General features: G+C 49.3%; 1 protein-coding gene across 4 annotated transcripts in view; it reads left to right on the plus strand.

Annotated features, from left to right (window-relative positions):
- Sh3pxd2a (SH3 and PX domains 2A) overlaps window positions 1–21,304 on the plus strand; it is a 256,313-nt gene that overhangs the window by 39,723 nt on the left and 195,286 nt on the right. For 3 of the 4 annotated variants that reach the window (XM_045142193.1, XM_004659376.2, XM_045142194.1), the window contains exon 2: window positions 6,091–6,171. In XM_045142193.1, coding sequence (XP_044998128.1) covers window positions 6,091–6,171 — 81 coding nt within the window. Of the gene's footprint in view, window positions 1–6,090; window positions 6,172–21,304 lie in introns of those variants that run through there. The other variant, XM_045142196.1, reaches the window with a different exon arrangement.

Below are 21,304 nucleotides of genomic sequence, written 5' to 3' on the forward strand. Positions count from 1 at the left end.
GCCAGCACTCTGGAAGAAAGCATGGAGAAGGGAAGTCATGTGAATTGACAGCCCACAGTGTCCGCAGCCCGGGGCTTGTTCTTCAAGGGAGGCAGGAATCACCCCTCATTTCCTGGATGCAGGCAGAGAATCAGGGAGTATATTCCCTTCCCGTGGAACCCATCTAATGGGTTCTAAAGCATGTCGGCTGGAGCTGGGCTCTCAAAGCAGGGCCACCTAACCACCATCAGCCCACAGCCTTGGTACTGACCAGACAGCCACCTTTACGAGAAACCAGTCCGTGGAGCCCCAGACTGAACCAGTGCAGAGATTGTCTTATTCTAGGCAGTCTGGTCTTGCTGTTACCGTTGTTACTTAGCTTGTGTGTGCGAGGGTGCATGCACATGTACGTGCATGTTCCTGTGTGTGCGCATGTGCATGCGGAGGCCAGAAATTGACTTCCTTTTTTATTTTTGTTTTTTAAATTTTTTAAAATTTATTTTTACTTGAGACAGACAGGGAGAGAGAAAAAGAGAGAGAGAGAGAATGGGCATGTCAGGGCCTCTGCAAACGAACTTCAGACACATGTGCCACCTTGTGCATCTGGCTTACGTAGGACCTGGAGAATCGAACCTGGGTCCTTAGGCTACACAGGCAAGCTCCTTAACCGCTAAGCCATCTCTTCAGCCCACTCTCCACTTCATTTACCGAGGCAGGTCCTCTTACGGGAACCCAGAGTTCACCGAATCCAGTTGGCTAGTCTTGCTAGCCATCTTGTCCTGGGGATCCTTTGTCTTCACCTCCCCAAGTACCGGGGTCACAGATGGGCCTCCGCTCCCACCCAGCATTTATGTCGGTGCCGGGGATCTGGTCATCTGGTCTTCACACTTGTTCGATGAGCACTTTATGTGCCGACCCATCTCCCCTGACCTTGGTGCCATTATTAACGAGGCCAACCTGCTCCTGTGGGGATTCTGGTCACAGAATCTGGTAGATCATACCTGTGACCTCAGTCTCTTTGGGAGCTGGAGGTGGTAACGTTATCTGATGGGATATTGTAAAGAACAGGTGACTAATAGGAATAAAATCCTTAGCCGTGCCCGTAGCTCAGCAAGGACTCGGCAAGCAGGAGTGGCTGTCATTGTTCTTGTCCTTCCCCGTGAGCGCAGCTGTTTGCGCAGACAAGGCAAGGTTCGCGGCCTGGGCTCCTTCTGCGATTGTCCCCCGACTCTGGGGACTCGCAGGGTCGAGCGTTGGCTGACTCTCTCTCTCAGAGGTCCACGTGGGACTTGTGGCTGTTGGAGCTCCGGCTGGTACACTTGTTGCGCGTCCAGGAAACCTGGAGAGAAGAAAAAGAAAACTGCCTCCAACCTCACGGCATGTCCGTCCTTTCAGCTGACATTCGTGATGGTCCTGGTCGCCGATCTCTAGCGAGACTTCATAGCCACCCACCGGCTGCCCTAAGTGGCCAGGGACCGGGAAATTGAATCTGTGTGCTTTTAAAATCCAGAAGGAAGGGAAACTCCACCCGAGAAACCTTAGCCCAAGAAACGTGTTTAGAAGCAGGATGTTTAGTTGCCAGCCCTTTCTTGAAACCCAGCTGCCGGGTAATGTTATCTCAGCAGCTCCTGAGACCAGAGCCGGGTTTATCTGGGCCAGTAAACAGAGCTGGCTTTCTTGGGTGACCTCTGCCCTGTCCCCCTTCCTGACACCTGCTCTTTCTCTGCGGTTTATCTCTAAAGTTTCCAGTGCCGCCAGGGCCGGGCTGGGGAGACCTCAGGGAACTCTAGTGCTGGGGCAGGAGGACAGGGCCCGGCTGGGATTCTGGGCATCTGTGGCCCATCTGGAAGGATAATGTAGGCTGTTTAAGGTCGGGAAGAAAGCAGAAGCCTCCTGTCAGGTTGAGGGCTCTGTTAACTGTCCTTAGATATGTAGGTTTATCATCAGGGACAACTCTGACCAGCGCCCCAATCCAGGACTGTTCAAGAGCGGAGGCCCAGAACCTCTGGCCTGTCCCTGAAGTGTGAGAGAACCTGAGGTGGGAGTCTGTTCTGTGCCCCTGCGCCTGACTGATGCTGGTGCCCACAGAAGGCACAGTGGGGTGCAAGGTGTTAGGAAAACAGTCCTGTGCTAAATAAGGAAAGAATGCATTTGAGGGGAAGTCATGGCCATGCCCTGGCTGAGTGGCTGTTACTAACAGGTGACCTAGACAGCTGTCATCCCTGTCCTTTTGCTTGCTGTCCAGAGTGTGTGACTTTGGTGTGGGTTCAGAGGGAGGGTTAAACAAGAGCTGCTTCCCTGCGAATTTTTGACTGTTTTAAAGAGGTAAGGACAAGGGGCTTTTACAAGGGGGACTTGTGCCCAGTCACATGCAGGATATCTGGGTGTTAGGACATCTGGGTTCCTTCCCTAGCTCTGTCACTAGTGGGCTGAGCACACTACAGGGACAACCGTGTGTGAATCCTGGCAGCCCTGAAGGAGGCAGCCCTCATGTAGAGGAAGAGTGTGAGGGCCCAAGAGGCTCCGCTGAGGTCTCACCGGCAGGTGCCTAGACTGGTTCCAGACTTCTCACCGTCCCTTTGCTTTGCAAATCATCATTTTGAGCCTCGGGGTGAGTTTCTCTTCTGCCAAAGAAAAGTCTTCTTAGCATGTGTGAGGCCCTGGGTTCTAGCCCAGAAAATGAAATAAAAAGGCTTCCCTGCAGCCTCCCAGCTGCCAGGCAGCGAACCTGTGATTGACTCTCCTTGGGAGGCGAAGGGAAGCCCCTCATTACCACACAGGATGGGGCGTGGGTGTTAAGCCTCAGTTAAGTCCCTCCTCCGCTTGGCTTCACAGGCCCAGAAGAATGGCCACTGTAATGACCTGCAGGCGAGTTTGCCCTGCACGCTTGGCCACTTGGGGCCTCTTTACATAAGGTCAGCGGGCAGCACCTGGCTCCTTGCACACATCTGCTCCCTGCCTGGGGACCTGGGCCAGGAGACTTGCAGGAGGAGGCAGGGAAGAGGGAATGGAGTGAGTTCTGACCCCAGAGACAATCCAGCACCTCCTGCTCCACAGTTGCTGGAGTTCATTGTGTTTGAGGGTTAGCCTGTTTTGTTTTTCTTGGTTTTTTGCAGTAGGGTCTCACTTTAGCCCAGGCTGACCTGGAATTCACTATGTAGTCTCAGGGTGGCCTTGAACTCAACAGTGATCCGCCTATCTCTGCCTCCCTAGTGCGGGGATTAAAGGCGAGTGCTACCACACCCGGTTTATCCAGACTTTAGAAAATTATTATGGGCTGTGGAGATGGCTGGGTGGTTAAAGCGCTTGCCTACAAGCTAAAGGACCCAGGTTCAATTCTCCAGGACCCACATAAGCCAGATGCACAAGGTAGCACATGCATCTGGAGTTTGTTTGTGGTGGTTGGAAGTCTTGGCATGCCCCCCCTCTCTCTGTTATTTTCTCTCTCTCTCAAATAAATAAAAATAAAAATAAGTTAAAAATTACTATTACTATTATTTTGAAACAAGGTATCATGTAGCTCAAGCTTGCCTCAAAAACTCTCTAGCTGAGGAGAATGAACTCTTAATTCTCCTGCTTCCACCTACTAAGTGCTAGGATTACAGGAATATGTCACCACACTTTGTTATTATTATTCACAGTGCTGGAGACTGAACGCAGGTGCTGCACTGAGTACACCTGCAGCCCACATTTAGTACAGTAAGTCAGTAGTTTAGGTCTTTTGGGATGGCTTTTAACTTAATGTTCTTCCTTATCAGGATCTCGTGACCCAGGTGCCCGTTTCTGGGTGTGGCGTTCTCAGAGCTCGGCTTTATGGCCCCCTCCTTGGTTGTGCTTCAGAACAGATGTTCTCCATGACGCGAGGCTGACTCTGACTTAGTGTGGAAGGGGAGGGACAGGACTGGGAGCTTGTACCCTTCACCATTAACTGAGTCACCAGGCGCAAGGCCTCAGCATCCTGTGTGTAAGCTCTGGGCCCTGCAGCTGGGGGCCATGCCGTCTTGATAGCATGTATCTAGATCCTTTTCTGCTGAAACACCTCCTCTCACCGGGGCCCAGCGCCTGGCTTCTCTTAATAGGGAGGTCTCACTGGAAGAGCTCTAGAGACCTGTGGAGTCGGTTGCTCGGCAGAGACCTGGGATCCTGGAGTTTTGAAGCCGCCAGGCAATTCTGGAGGGTGTCCGGGAATGGGAGCCACCGAGGACCTGTAGCCTCTGATTCTCTCCCAAGGTCTTCCCTGTGCCCTGTGTACTTCCCTGAACTGCGTGCCCAGAGACAGCGCCACAGGCATGGTGGGCACAGCCCCAGCTTAGGCCTGGTTGGTCAGACCAGGATGTGTAGAGAAGGGGCTTTCTCTCCTTCCTGAGACCTCCCCCCCCCCGGGCCAGGTGGCATTCTTGGGGTATCAGCCCTGCACAGCCTGCCAGAAGCTTGGGAACTGGGGTGATAGCCTGACCCTAGGACACCTACCTGCCTTGTGAGGGTCTGAAAGAGATGCTTCAGATTCCCCATGTGCCCCGCCTCTCCTAGCGATCTGCTTCTCGTCCAGCGGCCCCAAAGTGTTTCCAAGCATCTTCTCTGTGCGGGACAGTGAGCCAGGCCTGAGACTGGAATTGAAGCACACATCTTCAAAATGCTCACAGTTTTCATTATTCACATGGGTCCTGGAAGTTAGCGGAAGCTAAGTATCCTGTCTCTTGTATGATAGCAGAGCACCCGAAACCCTCTACCACTGCCTCTGCCGAGTTTCAAAGTGTGGGGCCCAGGCATCTGCATTTTGGAATCTCATGCACTCGTAAGTTTGAGAACTGGTGGAAATTACCTTAAAAAGAACTGCGGGAGAGCTGGCTCAGGGGGTTAAGGCACTTGCCTGCAAAGCCTAAGGACCCTGGATCAGTTCCCCAGTACCTAAGTAAAGCCAGTTGCACAAGGTAGCGCATGCGTTTGGAGTTCATTTGCAGTGGCTAGAAGGTCTTGAGGTACCCACTCTCTCTGTCTGCTGGGCGTGGTAGCACATGCCTTTAATCCCAGCAAATAAATAAATAAAAATAAAGTTAAAAAAAAAAAGCAAAAGAAATATGGGATGAAGAGGCAGTTCAGTTGATAAAGTGTTTACCTTGCAAGCATGAGGACTTGAATTTAATCCTCAATATCCATGTAAAAGTGCCAGGCGTGATGGTACTCACCTGTACTCCCAGCACAGGGGAGGTAAAGACGGGCGGATCCTTGGGGCTTGCTGGCCAGCCAGTCTAGCTTAATGGGTGAACTCCAAATTAGCAAGAGGCCCTGTCTCAAGGAGGAGGTAGATGGTGGTGCTGAGGACGATGTCCAAGGTTGTTCTCTGGACCCCGCACGTGCACACACCTGCGCCCATGGCTCCCGTGTGTGCACATAAAAAAAAATACGTAAGGACCTACCCAGGCGTGGTGGCGCATGCCTTTAATCCCAGTGCTCAGGAGGCAGAGGTAGGAGGATTTCCGTGAGTTCGAGGCCAGCCTGAGACTACATGGTGAATTCCAGGTCAGCCTGGGCTAGAGTGAGACCCTACCTTGAGAAACAAAAACAAAACCAAACGAAACCAAGCAAAGCAAAGCAGCCATGTTATCTGGGCATGGTGGTACACTATTGTAATCTCAGCATTTGGGAGGCAGAGGTAGGAGGATCGCCTTGCGTTGGAGACCACCCTGAGACTACATAGTGAGTTCCAGGTCAGCCTGGGCTAGAGTGACACCCTACCTTGAAAACCCACATACATGTAAGGAGCCTAACTTTACGTTCATTGTGTACAACATCAATAAACAGAAGAAAGTTGAAGCTGCTTGTTTTAACCCTAATCTAAGAGAATTTTCCTTACCATTTTATTGAATGCTCCTTCTCATCTGTGTGTGTGTTTGTGTGTGTGTGTGTGTGTGTGTGTGTGTGTGTGTGTGTGTAGACATGCATTGCAGCATACACCTGGTACTTGACTCCTTGACACTGAACTAGGCCCTCGTGACAGACGAGCATGTCCCCGACCATGGTGATCCCCACAGTCATGTGAAATCCCGTCTGACCCAGCTTGAAGCCGAGCCTCGGTCACCTGCTCACATGCTGTCACGTCTTCTCTCGCAGGTCTACATTATCAACGTGACCTGGTCTGACTCCACCTCGCAGACCATCTACCGGAGGTACAGCAAGTTCTTTGACCTGCAGGTGAGTCCCGCTCCCCCTCGTGGGCTGATCTCTGTCATGTCTTCACACCTCCTCAGCCTCCATCAGAGCCCGAGGGTCAGAATCTAGCTCGGCATAGAGGGGACAGATGAGGGAAGCCTTACGTTGGAGCTGGGCTTGACGCTGTCTTGAATGTTGCCTGAAGACGCTTGGGACTTTGTTGGTCTCCATGGACGGTGTTAACAGTCATGCTTTGTCACCCTCGTTGGCCCGGGCGTTGGAGCCGTGGGGAAGCAGGAGGGTGGCTGTGTGCCTGCGCAGACATGTCTGCAAACATCCACGATGAGACAGCAGCCGCCACATCATTGCTAGCAAAGAAAAGCAAACATACAGGGAAGACCGAAACAGAAAATAAGCAATTTCTAGAACCACAGACACACACTGGGCATACCGCCGTGTCTGACTATCTCACCAAATAAGGCACTGGCCACCCAGTCTGTACATGTGGACGGTAGGAGTTTCTCAGCCCTGGTCGTACACATCCGCAGTTACCCTTAAAGACACTCCCTTGATGCCAGCTAAGCGTCAAGTGACAGTGAACTGGATGGTGAGAAGAGCCGTGAGACGGCAGGCTTCAGGCGCAGCTCAAGGCAGGACCAGCCCCGCCTTGTGTCTGCCTGAGGAACTTAACTGTCATCAGCCTTTGAATTCCATATCTGTGCTTCCCAACACCAGAGATACGGACTGTTTCCCAGTTCCAAACCAACACATTCCAAGGAAGACTCTGAATGGCTTAAGTTGGGGTCCTCTCTGGACCTGTCAGAAAGGCTGTGGGGGTGGAGGATCATGAGGTGTCAACAGAGCCACTAGAAAGTCACCCTTATGTTTCAGAAGCAAGTACTAGGGAAGAGAGAATCATTGTGACATTGTGAGCTAGGCAGCTACTCTTCCTTTGCCCGAAGGGGAAAGGTGAACTCTTCCAGGGTTTTTTCCTGTGAGTCTGATTTAAGGCCATAATGAAAAGAGACACCTGCTCTTAGTACTAATGACCAGAGCCCGGTCCTTCCCTTGCAGGTCATTGGTGGTGAGTCACCCTAAAGAGTCAGGCCTGTGTGTTTGACCCGTAATACCTTCCTTCCTGCTCTTTCTTTTAAAATTCACTTATATGGGGAGCGGGGGCTGTGGATATGCGTGTACCAGAGTCTCTTGCTGCTATAAGCTAATGCCAGATGCATGTGACACTTTTGCATCTGGCTTTATAAAGCCAATGTTGAGGAATGAAACCTGAGCCAGCAGGTTTGCAAGCAAGTGCCTTTAACTACTGAACCATCTCCTCAGTCCACATCTTCCTCCCTTGTTCCCTCCATGCAGGGTTTCATGTAGCCCAGGCTGACCTTGAATTGGCTTTGTAGCCAAGGATGACCTTGAACTTCTGATCCTTTTGCCTCCACCTCCCATGGAATTACAGCTTTGGCCGCCATGCCTGCTTTCTGTGCTGCTGTGGGTGGAGTCAGGGCTGGGTGAATGCTCGGTGAGCACTCTCCCAACTCGGCCGCACCTCCAGCGCCCTAATACCTGCGTTTATCTCATGGTCCATGTTTTACCTTAGATGGGCTGACGGGAAGCCGGTTCCCGTGCTGCAGATCCTTTCATGATCTAACTCTGGGGTTGAGTCTCCCCTGCACCTAGGGTTGGAAGCCACTCCTGATCCTCTTGCCTTTTCTCTCTCTTCTCAATTCTTGTCCAGTCTCCTTGGGTCCTTCCAGCACAAACTGGTGGAATTTGTCTTGTACCCCATGAATAGTACAGTGTGCTGGACAGGAAATGATAACTCAGTTGGGCAGAGAGGACCCTGAAAGGGCTCATTGATGAGCTGGAGAGAGTCCAGAAGCCAGGCAAAACTTCCACATCAGAACTCGTGTTCTGATCCCCGCCCCCTCCCAAGTTGCAGACTCTCACCGGAAAGGAATGCTGCTTCTCCACCTCTTGCCTGCCCCCAGGGCCCACTTCCATGGGTCAGTGTTTGGAGGGGGTGCTAGCATGGAGCAGCTCCAGTCTTGGAGTAGCAGGACTGTGGCCAGGCTTGTCCATGTGGATCGTCCTCTCCTGATAACCCCAAGTCTACAAGTTCTACATCTGCAGATTCAATCAACTCAACTGTGAATAGATACTTTGAAGATGGGTGTGGTAACTCATAACTGTAATCCCAGCACTTGGGAGCCTGAGGCAGGAGGATCAGGAGTTCACAGTCATCCTTAGCTAAGTAGTGAGTTCAAGGCCTACCTGAGATACATGCGACCTTGTATCCCCCCCACCACCAAAAATGTGTAGGTATGAATGTTTTTTTCATCTGGGCCTAGAAGATGGCTCAGGTGGTAAGAGCTCTTGCTGCACAAGCACAGGGGCCTGAGAAAAGCTGAGAGAGTCTGATTTCTATCCCTAGAATCCACGTAAAAAACTGGACATGGGGCTAGAGAGATGGCTTAGTGGTTAAGGCACTTGCCTACAAAGCCAAAGGACCCAGGTTCAATTCCCCAGGACCTACGTAAGCCAGATGCACAAGGGGCACATGCGTTTGGAGTTGGTTTGCAGCAGCTGGAGGCCCAGGTGTGCCATTCTCTCTCTCTTTCTCAAATAAATAAATAAATAAATAAAAATAAAAATACTTTAAAAAAAAAGCTGGACATGGCCATACATAACTGTAACCCTAGTCCTGTGGAGGGTGGAGAATGGCTGAGGTTCACTGGTTAGCAAGTCTAACTGAAAATGGCAGCTCTAGGTTCAGAGAAAGACTCAAGGAAATGATCGAAGAGAAATAGAGGACACCTGACATTCTCCTCTGGCCTCTGCACACGTGTGCATGGCGCCCAAGCATTTGGACTCACACAGCACATACAGGCTAAAAATTTTTTTCATCAAACTGAACATATATAGACTTTTTATGGTCATTATTCCCTAAATAATACAGTGTAACAGTTATTTACATAGTATTTACATTGTATTCGGTGTTATAAGTAATCTAGAGAAAAGTTAAAATATATGGTATGGTATAAATTATATACAAATAGTACATCATCTAAAAAAATAAATTTATTTGCCTGCAAAGCCTAAGGACCCAGGTTTGATTATCCTGGACCCATGTAAGCCAGATGTACAAGGTAGCACATGCATCTGGAGTTTGTTTGCAGTGGTTAGAGGCCCTGGTACACGCATTCTCTCTATCTGCCTCCTTCTCTCTCTCTCTCAAATAAATAAATAATAAAATAAAAACTAGCAGAACTAGTTTCCATTATGAATTACACAGTCACATCTTGTGCTTCTTGGGCACCCTTTGGATCTGCACATGCCGTTCAGAGAGTAGCCGGGAGCTCGGATATTCCTTGGATGGTTCACTCCCACCCCTAGTTGGTTGTTCTGCCCCTAGTATGGAGATCCTGGCTTACCCCTCTATTTCTCCCTTGTTACATGGTATCTTTTGCCCCTGGTAGAGGTCAGGTTACAAGGAGGCCTTAGGTTCCCACCTGTCTCATGTAACCCAGGAATCATGAGTAAAGTGATACTTAGCAGTCCTGACCTCCTCTGGCAGTGAGTCGAGGGTTAGCATGGCGTACATGCAGATCCGAGCTCACTGGATTAGCAAACGGTCCTTCACTCCTCCTTAGAGGAGACAATAGGAAAGTATGCAACTGTGTTGACTGCCTTTGTCCCCCACAGCCATGGTGCTGGGAAGCATGAGTCAGGTCCTCTGAACAGCCCCCACACTGGGCTCTTCCATTTCTGTCCACTGCATCCTTGTGACAGCCCAGTGCCCCTCCCTGCTCCCCATGTGCATGTAAATTAGGTGTCATTGTGGGCTGTCAACTTCCAAGTTCTGCCAGGATCCAACAGAGCTCCCCAGAAATCCTGGTATCCCCCCTGAAGTGACTCAGGACATCAAGAAACCCTCTTCCTGGCACTTAGAACTCTGGTGGCATGCTGGAGAGCTCCTCACAGGAAATGGGGGAAGGCGCCCAGCGAGGGGGTCCTATAGCTGCTCCCTGCACGCTCATCTGAAGCCGTTCACCTTGCTGCGCCCCTTCCCATCCCTCCACGCACGGGCCTCGCTCACGTGACCTGCTGCTGCTGAGGGCTTGGGTCAGGGTGACTAGATAAATGTAAGAGGTCTAGTTAAGTTGAACTTCAGATAAACAATAAATATGCTTTTTAATTTTTTTATTTCATTTTATTTATTTGAGAGAGAGAAAAAAGAAAAATAAAAAGAGCCGGGCGTGGTGGTGCATGCCTTTAATCCCAGCACTTGGGAGGCAGAGATAGGAGGATCACTGTGAGTTCGAGGTCACCTTGAGACTACAGAGTGAATTCCAGGTCAGCCTGGGCCAGACTGAGACCCTACCTCAAAAAAAGGGGGAGGGGGGCTGAGGGAAGGCCTACCTAAGCTACATGGTGTATATTGCAAGTTTCAAGATAATTTGGGCTACATAGTGAGACCCTGTCTCTCAAAAGAAAAAAAAATGTTCTCTGTGATGTTCACCTTTATTTATTTATATGTACTTCTATGTTTAGTTATTTAAAGACAGGATCTTATGTAGCCAAGTCTGGCCACAAACTCAGTAGGTAGCTGAGGCTGGCTCCAAACTCCTGATCCTCCTGCCTCAGGCTCCCGAGTGCTAGGATGACAGGCCTGTACCGTGATGCTGAGCTAGAAATTCACATCTGACCACGTGCCCTTCATTGTCATTGGCTGAATTTGGCAACACTCCCTTGGCTGTGTGTAGATGTGATGAGGGAGGAGGTTTACAAAGTGAACACCCAGGATGGCTTGGGCATTCCTCCAAGAAGTCTATATCCAGTGGGAGAAAGCGACTGTTAAGCAGTGAATCCACTGGGGATGAGCTGAATCGTACATTGACGTATAAATAACATGCTCTGGGTCGAAGGAAAAGGAAAATGCATTCTTCTTGGGAGCAGGAGAGGCAGAGAGGATGCCCATGTGCACTTGACTGGTGGCACAAGCTGGAGTGGTACAGCCACATAACCCTACCCGGGTTCAGGGGGTTTGGTCATTGTTTGAGCCTCACAGTCATTGGAATACAGTGTGTCATTCACTCACTCACTCATTCATTCAGAGGCAGGGTCTTGTGCAGCTCAGGCTGCCTCAAACTTGCTGTGTAGGTGAGAAAGACCTGAAGTTTCTGATTCTCCTGCCTTGCCTTTACCTGCCAAAGTGCTTGGATTACAAGCACGCACCACTTAGGAATCAAACCCAGGGCCTCCTGCATGTGAGGCGAGCTCTGTACCAATAGAGCTACACTCTGGCTTATTTGTAAGTTTGTTTATTTATTCTTGTTACCCGCCCTACCCCTACCCCCCCCTTCCATCCAGTAGTAAGCGTCGGCTTTTCTACATCCAAGACAATATGCTAGGCCCTGGAGACACATTGATGATCTGGTTCCTGCTTGTGGAGGACTCCATACTGGGGGTAGATAGACTCTACTTTTTAAAAAGTAAACAGAGGGCTGGAGAGATTGCTTAGTGGTTAAGACACTTGCCCGCAAAGCCAAAGGACCCAGGTTTGATTCCCCAGGTCCCACATGAGCCAGATAGATGCACAAGGTGGCACATGCATCTGGTGTTTGTTTGCATTGGCTGGAGGCCCTGGTGCACCCGTTCTCTGCCTCTTTCAATCTCTCTCTCCCCGCTTTCTCTCAAATAAATAAATAAATAAAAATAAAATATTAAAAAAGTAAACATATAGCCCACAACCCCATGGTGAATACCACCAATCCCGCTGAGGAGGGTCCCCAGTGCAGTAGGGGCAGGGAGGAGGGACATGGAACCAACACATGATGTGTCCCCAGTTACTTTAAAAAAAAAGTAAACAAAAGTCGGGCATGGTGGCGCACGCCTTTAATCCCAGCACTTCTGAGGCAGAGGTAGGAGGATCAGCGAGAGTTCGAGGCCACCCTGAGACTATATAGTGAATTCTAGGTCAGCTTGGACCAGAGTGAGACCCTACCTTGGAACCCCCCCCAAAAAAAAAAAATTAAGCAGTACTTTCTACTCCTGAAGATACAACTTTGTTACAGGAAAATCTTACTCTGGGATAGGGAGGATACCGTTGAGGAAGTGACGGTGTTGTTTATCTAATTTGACTTGTTTGAAAAAGTGATGCAAACTTTCATTAATAAAATTGGAAAATACTGAAGAACATGTGGAAAACTTAAAATTATTTATATTCTCAGTACTGCACTGAGAATGGGGTGTATTTTTTTTTAAGTGAATTTTTCCTATGCTATCCCTCTTCCCTTAGTTGATCTCATTTTACTTTTGCCATCAAGGATTCTTTTGTATATCTAAGGAAAGCAAAAGACTCTCCCCAGACAAGCGCGTGGATGCCTCTGGAAAGCTCCAGCTCTTGGGGCTTTAAGAGCATGCTGTCTAGAGCTATGTAGCCACTGGCCATGTGCAGCTATTGAAATTAAATTTTTAATTAAAAAATTTAATTCTGAAAATTAAATTAAATATTTAGTCCCTGGGACATGCATGCCATGCCACAAGGGGTCAGTGGCTGTGGCGGCTTGTGGCTGTCTGTATAGAGCCCGCCTGTGGTCACAGAGCATTAAGCTGCCATGGTCCACCTCAACATGTGACAGGCTCGATCTGGCTCCGTGTGGCCTCAGGGCTACTGACAGAAAGGCTCTGCCAAACCTCCTCTGGGTACCAGCTCTGAGTCCAGAGAGGACTTCAAGGGCATTTCAGATACGAGTTGGAACTAGGGAAGAGGTGAGGTTCTTGTTTTTTTTTTTTCTAAAAATACCTCGCCACTCAGTGAGCAGAAGAGGCACTGGCCCCACAGGGGCCTGAGCAGAGCAGGGTCTCTTGCTCAGGCCTGACAGGTCATGACATGTCTGGCCTGCTTAGAGGAGCACTGAAGAGGAGTAGGAGGAAGATAAGGGGCCACAGATGCCCTTTTAAGCCATCTTCTCCTATTGTGTCTCCCTTATGGCTGGTGCCATCAAGGAAGGATAGGAAGGTTGGACTCTCTGGAGCCCTGACTCCCTCAGGAGCTGTTTTACAATCCCACCTTCCAGGCACTGAGCTGCCGTGATTCCTCTGCAAACATTGGCTCATGGTGCTGTGGGGCCCTGCGTGGGTCCCCTGGCCAGTGAGGGCGCTGGGTCAATATTTGATCTGGTTGGGAGAGGGCCTTCATCTCCCCCGAACCACTTGCAGGACGGTTGAGAGAGCCGCCAGGGACTGCTTATTTGCTCTAAGGACTTGACCTATTTCAACGAGCTTTTATGTCTTCCTTCTTCATCTCTGTGTACCCTGCGCTCACGTACCCAGCCCGGGGGTCTACTCACTCTGGCTCTCAGCTAGCCTGGCCAGTGCTGGGTTAAGCAGAGCTATCACCCCTGAGTCCTTCACAGTCCCCCTCAGAACAGAGGGGTGTGCGGGTGTCATGATGGCATTTATGGGATCATTGTGTTTCTAAGAGCCTCGTGCTCTACTGACTTAGCTAGCCTGAATCATGGTTATTTTTAGAATTAGAAGAGTCTTGGCATGAGAGGGGCACACCAGGTGCTTGCACCACTTTTGGCATCTGGATTTTATACTGGTGCTGGCAAATTGAACCAGGGCCACCAAGCTTTGCAAGCAAGCACCTTTAACCACTGAGCCATTTACCCAGTCCAGAAGAGTTTTTCTTTCTAAGTCCTTCACTTCTTAGGCAAGGAACAGTTAATTTTTGTCTTTGTATTCATAAAATTTAATTTGGCTTGATGCTTAGAGTGGGACAGAGCTAAGGTCAGGTTGGGTGCCAGGGAGCAACCTGAGGCCAGGAAGTGAGGGGACCCTCTGCTTGATGGTCCTTTTAGAGTTTCAGGGAGTTTGTTGGAGATCACTGAACTTAGAGGAGAAACACAGGTGTTAGCAGTGACGGCAAAAGTCTGGCCACACAGTTGCCAAGTTCTTAGAATGATTATGTGTCAAGGATTGTATGGAATTCTAGCACTCTCCACTCTGGCGTGATTGTTCCAGCTCCAGCAGTGTGGTGAGCTAATGGCGATTATGACTGCTCACACACTGGCCGTGATTGAGGTCTGTCCCAGCCCCAGAAGCATGATAGAACCTCATGGCAAAAATAGTAAGGAACTTAAACGAATATCTTTAGTGAGTTGTTAAGTAAACTGTGGTGTTCTCATAACCACTTAGTACAATAGTCAATAAACATTGAACCTAGCTCTGTAGATGGATCTCCAAAAAGTATCCGTGAATGGATAAGTTTCCAAACAGTATTTACAGTAAGGTAGCTATTATAAAATTTAAACAAACACAATATATCTTTCACAGGTGCACATGTTGAAAGAATATAACTGTCTTTTAAAAGACCTAGAAGGATGCATTCCAGATTGGTAACAAGAGTTGTCTGTAATAGGTAGGCATGGTGATGCATGCCTTTAATCCCAGCACTCAGGCAGTAGAGGTAGGAGGATCACTGAATTCAAGGCCAGCCTGGGTTAGAGTGAGACCCTACCTCAGAAAGAACAAAAATAGGTCTGGAGAGATGGCTTAGCAGTTAAGGCGTTTGCCTTCAAAGCCAAAGGACCTCGGTTCAATTCCCTAGAACCCACATAAGCCAGATACACAAGGTGGTGAATGCATCTGGATTTTGTTTGCAGTGGCTTAAGGCCCTGGCCTGCCTATTCTCTCTCTCTCTCTCTTTGACTTTCCCTCTCTCGCTCTCTCAAACAAATAAATACATAAATAAATAAAATAAAAACAACAAAAATAAGTAAATAGTTATCTGGAGGGACATCAGTGAGGAAGAAACTTTGTCAAAGGGAAACTATAATTGTATATTCTTAGAATCATTAATCATAATAATTAAAGAGAAATCTGAAGAAAGGAAAGTAGGAAGTCCAAAGTAAAGTATGTCTCATGTGATCATTACAATAGCAGAACAGAAAACCAGGTTCGAAAAATAGACTTTAAGAATTTATTCTTGGGGCTGGAGAGATGGCTTAGCAGTTAAGCGCTTGCCTATGAAGCCAAGGACCCCGGTTCGAGGCTCGGTTCCCCAGGTCCCACATTAGCCAGATGCACAAGGGGACGCATGCATCTGGAGTTCCTTTGTAGTGGCTGGAGACCTTGGCATGCCCATTCTCTCCCTCCCTCTCTCTCTCTCTCTCTCTCTGTCTCTCTCTCTCTCTGTCTCTGTCTGTCTGTCTCTCTCTGTTGCTTTCAAATAAATAAATAAATAAATTTAAAAAAAAAGAATTTATTCTTTCTCTCTCTTCCAAATAAACAAATAAATAAAAATTGAGGTAGGATCTCATTCTAGCCCAGGCTGACCTAGAATTCACTCTGTAGTCTCAGGGTGGCCTTAAACTCATAGTGCTCCTCCTACCCCAGCCTCCCAAGTTGCTGGGATTAATGGTGTGTGCCACCACACCTGGCCAAAGATAAAATATTTAATTTTTTTAAAACTGGGCTGGAGAGATGGCTCAGCACTTAAGGCACTTGCCTGCAAAGCCCAAGGAACCAGGTTCAATTCCTCAGAGCCCACATAGAGCCAGATGCACAAAGTGACACATGCTTCTGGAGTTTGTTTGTAGTGGCAAGCAGCCCTGGTATACCGATTCTCTGTCTCTCTCTCTCTCTCAAATAAATAAAATATTTAAAACAAGAATTTATTAAAGTTGGGCCTGCGAGATGGCTCAGTGGGTAAATGCACATGCTTGCAAAGCCTGCCAGCCCAGGTTTGATTCCCCAGTCATCCATGTAAGCCAGTTGCAAAAAGTGGCACATGTGTCTGGAATTTGTTTGCAGTGGCAAAAGGCCCTGGTGCACTTAAATATTCTTTCTCTCATTCTCACTCTCATTCGCAAGTAAATAAATAAAATAAACAATTTTTTTTTTTTTTTTTTTTTGGTTTTTCGAGGTAGGGTCTCACTCTAGCTCAGGCTGACTACGTATTCTCAGGGTGGCCTCGAACTCTCGGCGATCCTCCTACCTCTGCCTCCCGAGTGCTGAGATTAAAGGCGTGCGCCACCACGCCTGGCTAAAATAAAGAATTTTTTGATAGCTCAGTTGGTAAAGTGCTTGCCATGTAATCATGAAGGCCTTAGTTCAATTCTCAGAAGCCATGTGAAAAATGCTGGGCATGGTGGTGTCTGTGTGTCATTCCAGTGCTAGAGACGTGTGGACAGGTGGCTCTCTGGGACTTGCTGGCCAGTGAGTCTAACCCGCTTGGTATATTCCAGTGAGAGAGAGAGAGAGTCTCAAAAAAGGTGGACAAGCCAGGTGTGATGGCACACACCTGTAATTCCAGCACTTGGGAGGCAAAGGTAGGACTGTGGAGAGTTCGAGGCCACCCTGAGACTACACAGTGAATTCCAGGTCAGCCTGGGCTAGATAGAGTGAGAAAAACAAAAACCAAGAAACAAACAAACAAAAAAGCCTGAGACTACAAGGTCAACCTGAACTAGAGTGAGACCTTACCTTGAACCCCCCCCCCAAAAAAAAGTTCAAGACCAGCCTAGAATACTTGAGATCCTGTTTCAAAAACAACCAAACAAAAGCCTTTAATCCCAGCACTGTGAGTTGTGAGTTCAAGGCCAGCCTGAGTAGACACAGTGCATTCCAGGTCAGCCTGGGCTAGAGTGAAACCCTACCTCAAAAAAAAAAAAAAACAAAAAAACGTGGATAGCCTCTGAGGAATGACACCTGAAGTTTTCCTCAGGCCTCCACATGCACGGACATACATGTGCACCCTCCTCCTGCCACGAACACACATACACATGTGCATGCACACAATGAATTTAGAAAATGAAAACAATAATTTAGGTCACATTACCTCATTTTTCCTGGGCCATCATTCTTGATTATTGCTATGGAATGTAACTAGTTAGATCTTATTACAACCATCCCCAGGGATCTGTCCAAATTATCTTGTCAAATTGTAATCTCTTACTCAAATATTGCTTAAAATCCATGAGCTATATATTGGAGGAAGAAGCCCTTTGGCAGCATTGCGCCAGCCCCGATGAAACCAGCGAGTCGGGTGGAGGGGGCCGCGCAGTGGTTAGAACATGCACTCCAGGCCAGGCGTGGTGTGGTGGTGAACAACTTTAATCCCAGTACTCGGGAGGCAGAGGTTGGAGAATCACCATGAGTTTGAGGCTACAGAGTGAATTCCAGGTCAGCCTGGGCTAGAATGAGACCGCACCTCAAAAAAACAAACAAGGTACACTCTAGAACCAGGATGGTTGGGTTCCAAGACCAGCTCCAGCCCTTATTTACTTAACCTCTGGTGAGTTATTCAACCTCTTGGTGCCTCCCTTTTCTCTTCTTTATAATGGGCTCAATAAAAGACCTGCCTTGCCAGGCATGGTGGCTCACGACTGTAATCCCAACACTTGGGAGGCTGAGGTAGGAGGATCACTATGAGTTTGAGGCCGGGCTTGGCTATAGAGTGAGTGAGTTCCAGGTCAGCCTGGGCTAGGGTGAGAGCGAGACCCTGCCTCAAAAGGAAGGAGGGTGAGGCGCTGGAGAGAGAGCTCAATGGGTAAGATTGCTTGCCACAAGCATGAAGGCCTGAAACCACCTGATTTTAATTCCCCAGGATTCATGACCTACATAAACAGCTGGGTATGGCCACACACATCCCTAACCCTGTGTGGGATGGATGGCGACCAGAGAATCTTGGGCTCAACTGGTCATCCATTCTGATGGCGGGAGTGGGGTTGGTGGGGGAAGAGAGAGACCCTGTGTTAAGGAAATAGGTAGATGAGCGATTGGAAAAGAACACCTGATGGTCTCTCTGGCCTGTGAGCCTATCATATGTACATACATGTGCATACACCACACACACACTCCACCACCACATCTACTATGCATGCAAAAAAAAAAAAAAAAAAAAAAAGTCCTGTAGAGTTAAATGAGGTTTTCTATGCTACAAAAGCGCTTGGAATAATGACTGGTGCAGAGAGCTTGGAGAGAAGCATCGCTGGTCCAGTCCTCAGAAACGGCACTCCGGGAGCAAGTAGCCGGAGATTCCCACTCCCGCTGGAGACACGGGCTGCTTCCTGCACCCCATTAATATAGACTTCGCCTTTGCCAAATACTGCCGTCCACCTTTAGGTTGCAGAGGCAAGTGGTGGTGTTAAGGATTTTCTAGACAAATACTCTTCATCTCTGAAGTTTAATCGCCAACCCACTTCCTCCCAGCAGCACTGTTAGGAGAAGGCTGTTTTTTTTAAATTTTTATTTATTTATTTATTTGAGAGTGACAGACACAGAGAGAAAGACAGAGGGAGAGAGAGAGAGAATGGGCGTGCCAGGGCTTCCAGCCTCTGCAAACGAACTCCAGACGCGTGCGCCCCCTTGTGCATCTGGCTAACGTGGGACCTGGGGAACCGAGCCTCGAACCGGGGTCCTTAGGTTTCACAGGCAAGCGCTTAACCGCTAAGCCATCTCTCCAGCCCCGAAAACGCTATTTTTTAAAACAGTAGTCACTGGTCTATAGCTTCTTGCTCTTGGAAAGAGGCATCTTCCATGACGGAGCACAGAGGGATTCCAGGGGAGCCCTACAGGGCTTCCATTGGCTCCTGGGAATCCCACAGCTAGCTGCAACAGCATCTTTTCCTGGGGCCCTAGGTGAACCCTTGCTTCTTGCCTACGTTGTTCCTGCGGGCAGGTAATGCAGAGAGGCCTGCGGGGCGGAGGGAGGAGAGGGCTGCTGGGATGTGCCTCAAAGGTAGGCTGAGGATAGGAAGGCTGCTGGCCACTGATTCGCACCCTGGAGTCGCCTGATGTCTGGCTGGAGGCCTTCAACAAGTTGAGTTTGTTTCTTCCCTCGAGCACATGGGACTGGCAGCTTCTTGGGCACTCTCTGAACCCTGTGGCTGTAGGAACGCCTTTGTTTAGGTAGAGCCTCTTGGTCCAGAAGGGTTCTCAGGACCTGACTCTGAACAGGTGGACAGGGGTTGGGGAAGAGAAGGGAGGTAGCAGGGTAAACATCTGCGGAGCTCTTGCACATCGATGAGAAAAGGAAGACCCAAGGGGTGTGGTGGTTTGAAACAAATGTTCCCCACAAACTTACGTGTTCTGAATGCTTGGTCCCCAGCTGGTAGCAGTTTGGGAGGTGGAGCCTTGCTGGAGGAGGTGTGTTGTTGGGGGAGGGGGGCTCAGGGTTGTTGCCAGGTGTTGCAGTCCGGTTCGCATTGCTGGTAGAAATCACCCAACCAAGAGCAGCTTCTGGGAAAAAGAGATTTATTTTGGCTTACAGGTTCGGGGGGAAGCTCCACGTTGGCAGGGGAAAACGATGGCATGAGCAGACGGTGGACATCACCCCCTGGTCAACATAAGGTGGACCACAGCAACAGGAGGGTGTGCCAAACACTGGCATGGGGAAACTGGCTGTAACACCCATAAGCCCGTCCCCAACAATACACTCCCTCCAGGAGGCGTTAATTCCCAAATCTCCATCAGCTGGGATCCTAGAATTCAGAACATCTAAGTTTATGGGGGACACCTGAATCAAACCACCACACAGCGTTCAGCCCATTCTCCTGGAGTTTCCACCTGCTCGTGCCATGCTTTTCCTTGTCATCATGAAGCTTCCCCTTGAGACTGTAAGCAAAAAAAAAAAAACCTTTCCTTCCCATCAGCTGCTTTTGGTCGGGTGCTTTGTCCTACCAACAAGACGGTAGCTACAACAGCAGGCCTTGCCGGCAGAGCCAGCTAGCCGAGCCGAAGAGGAGCCTGTCCACCCTCTGAAGCAGCCCAGAGTTGGGGGAAGGGGCTGTCCCCAGGTTGCAGACTTTTTCACAGACACCTGCAAGCTCCTCCTTGGGTACCTGTGCGCACTGGGTTCAGGAGAGCACCTCCTCAGCACAGAGAGCTTAGCTGGGTCCTGTTCCTAGCGGATGTGTAGCTTGGTCAGACTAGCCTCTTGGGCTTGTGCTGGGGAATCAGAAGCCGTCTTTGTCCTTCACGGCTCCCTCGGTCCCTCCTTGAGCTCAGGCTGAGCCCAGTGTTCAGGATGCTCTTCCTTGGGCAGAAAAATCATGAGAGGAGCCAGACTACACTCCCTTCCAGGTATTAAGGCACGGTGCTGGTGTGTGATGCTAAACTTCTGGGTGCCCTTGTCCATATGGACACCGGGGAGCTTGGGGTTGCCTGCACCCCTAGTTTTGTAAGGCTGATAAAAATGCGTCTCAGTGGAAGAAATTAGCTGTGTGTAAATATCACAATATGTAAGGAACATGTTTTTCACAAAACTGTTGCTAACCATGGCCACCTAGGAATGGGCAGAATAGTGGTTTCACAGCCAGAGGCCCTTGAAGATTGTCGACCCCATTAAGTATCTGGCACTCACGTCACTGTGTCCTAACATACCTCAACAGACAACACACATCAACCACATACTTTCCCATCCTGCCTGTGGCAGACATTGTTAACCGATTGTTAGCCCAGACACCGTCTTGGAATCTCACTAAAGAACCAAACCAGGTACTTTCAGGAAATCACTACCACTCGGTTACCAGTGGGCCCTTGAGATTGGCTTCCCTTTGACCTATCACCTTTCCCTTATTTGACAGATGAGGGAATTAGACCTCAGGAGGGGAAATGACTTATCTAGAGTCATGACCCCAAGAGTCATGATGACAAGAGTCAGCAGGACTGGAACTCAGGCTTCTAGCTCATTCTGATGGGGATTCTAGCCCCCACCCAAAAGTCTTTCTAATATTGGTTGGGTGAGGAGGCCAAGAACTCCTGCTGTGTGGCTGAGAAAGCTTCTGGTAGAAGGGTGAAGGACCACTCCCCTTCCCTGTTGAAAGAGCAGAGCATCTCTATCACCCAGAAAGGTCCCTGGCAGCTCCCTCCATTACAGGCTTGCTGCTGCCTGGAGGGCAGCCTTCCCCACCGCCCCCCACCCCATTGAGTAATAAAACCAGACCCCACCCTCTGAGTCAGCCAGGGCACCACCTGTGACAGCTGGGAACTCCACGCCTTGTTCCTTGTTTTTTCTGGTGTAAGGTGTCCTGCTGGGGTGTGTTTGGGTGTCATATCAGGGAAGCCTTGGAATGCAGTTGTCACCTCACCTCCTTTCTCCTCTGGTCCCAGGCCCAAAGGCCTGACCTAGAAAACTCCACTCTGTACCCCACTG

The sequence above is a fragment of the Jaculus jaculus genome, chromosome 1 (genome assembly GCF_020740685.1).
Source record: "Jaculus jaculus isolate mJacJac1 chromosome 1, mJacJac1.mat.Y.cur, whole genome shotgun sequence".
NCBI lineage: Eukaryota > Metazoa > Chordata > Mammalia > Rodentia > Dipodidae > Jaculus > Jaculus jaculus.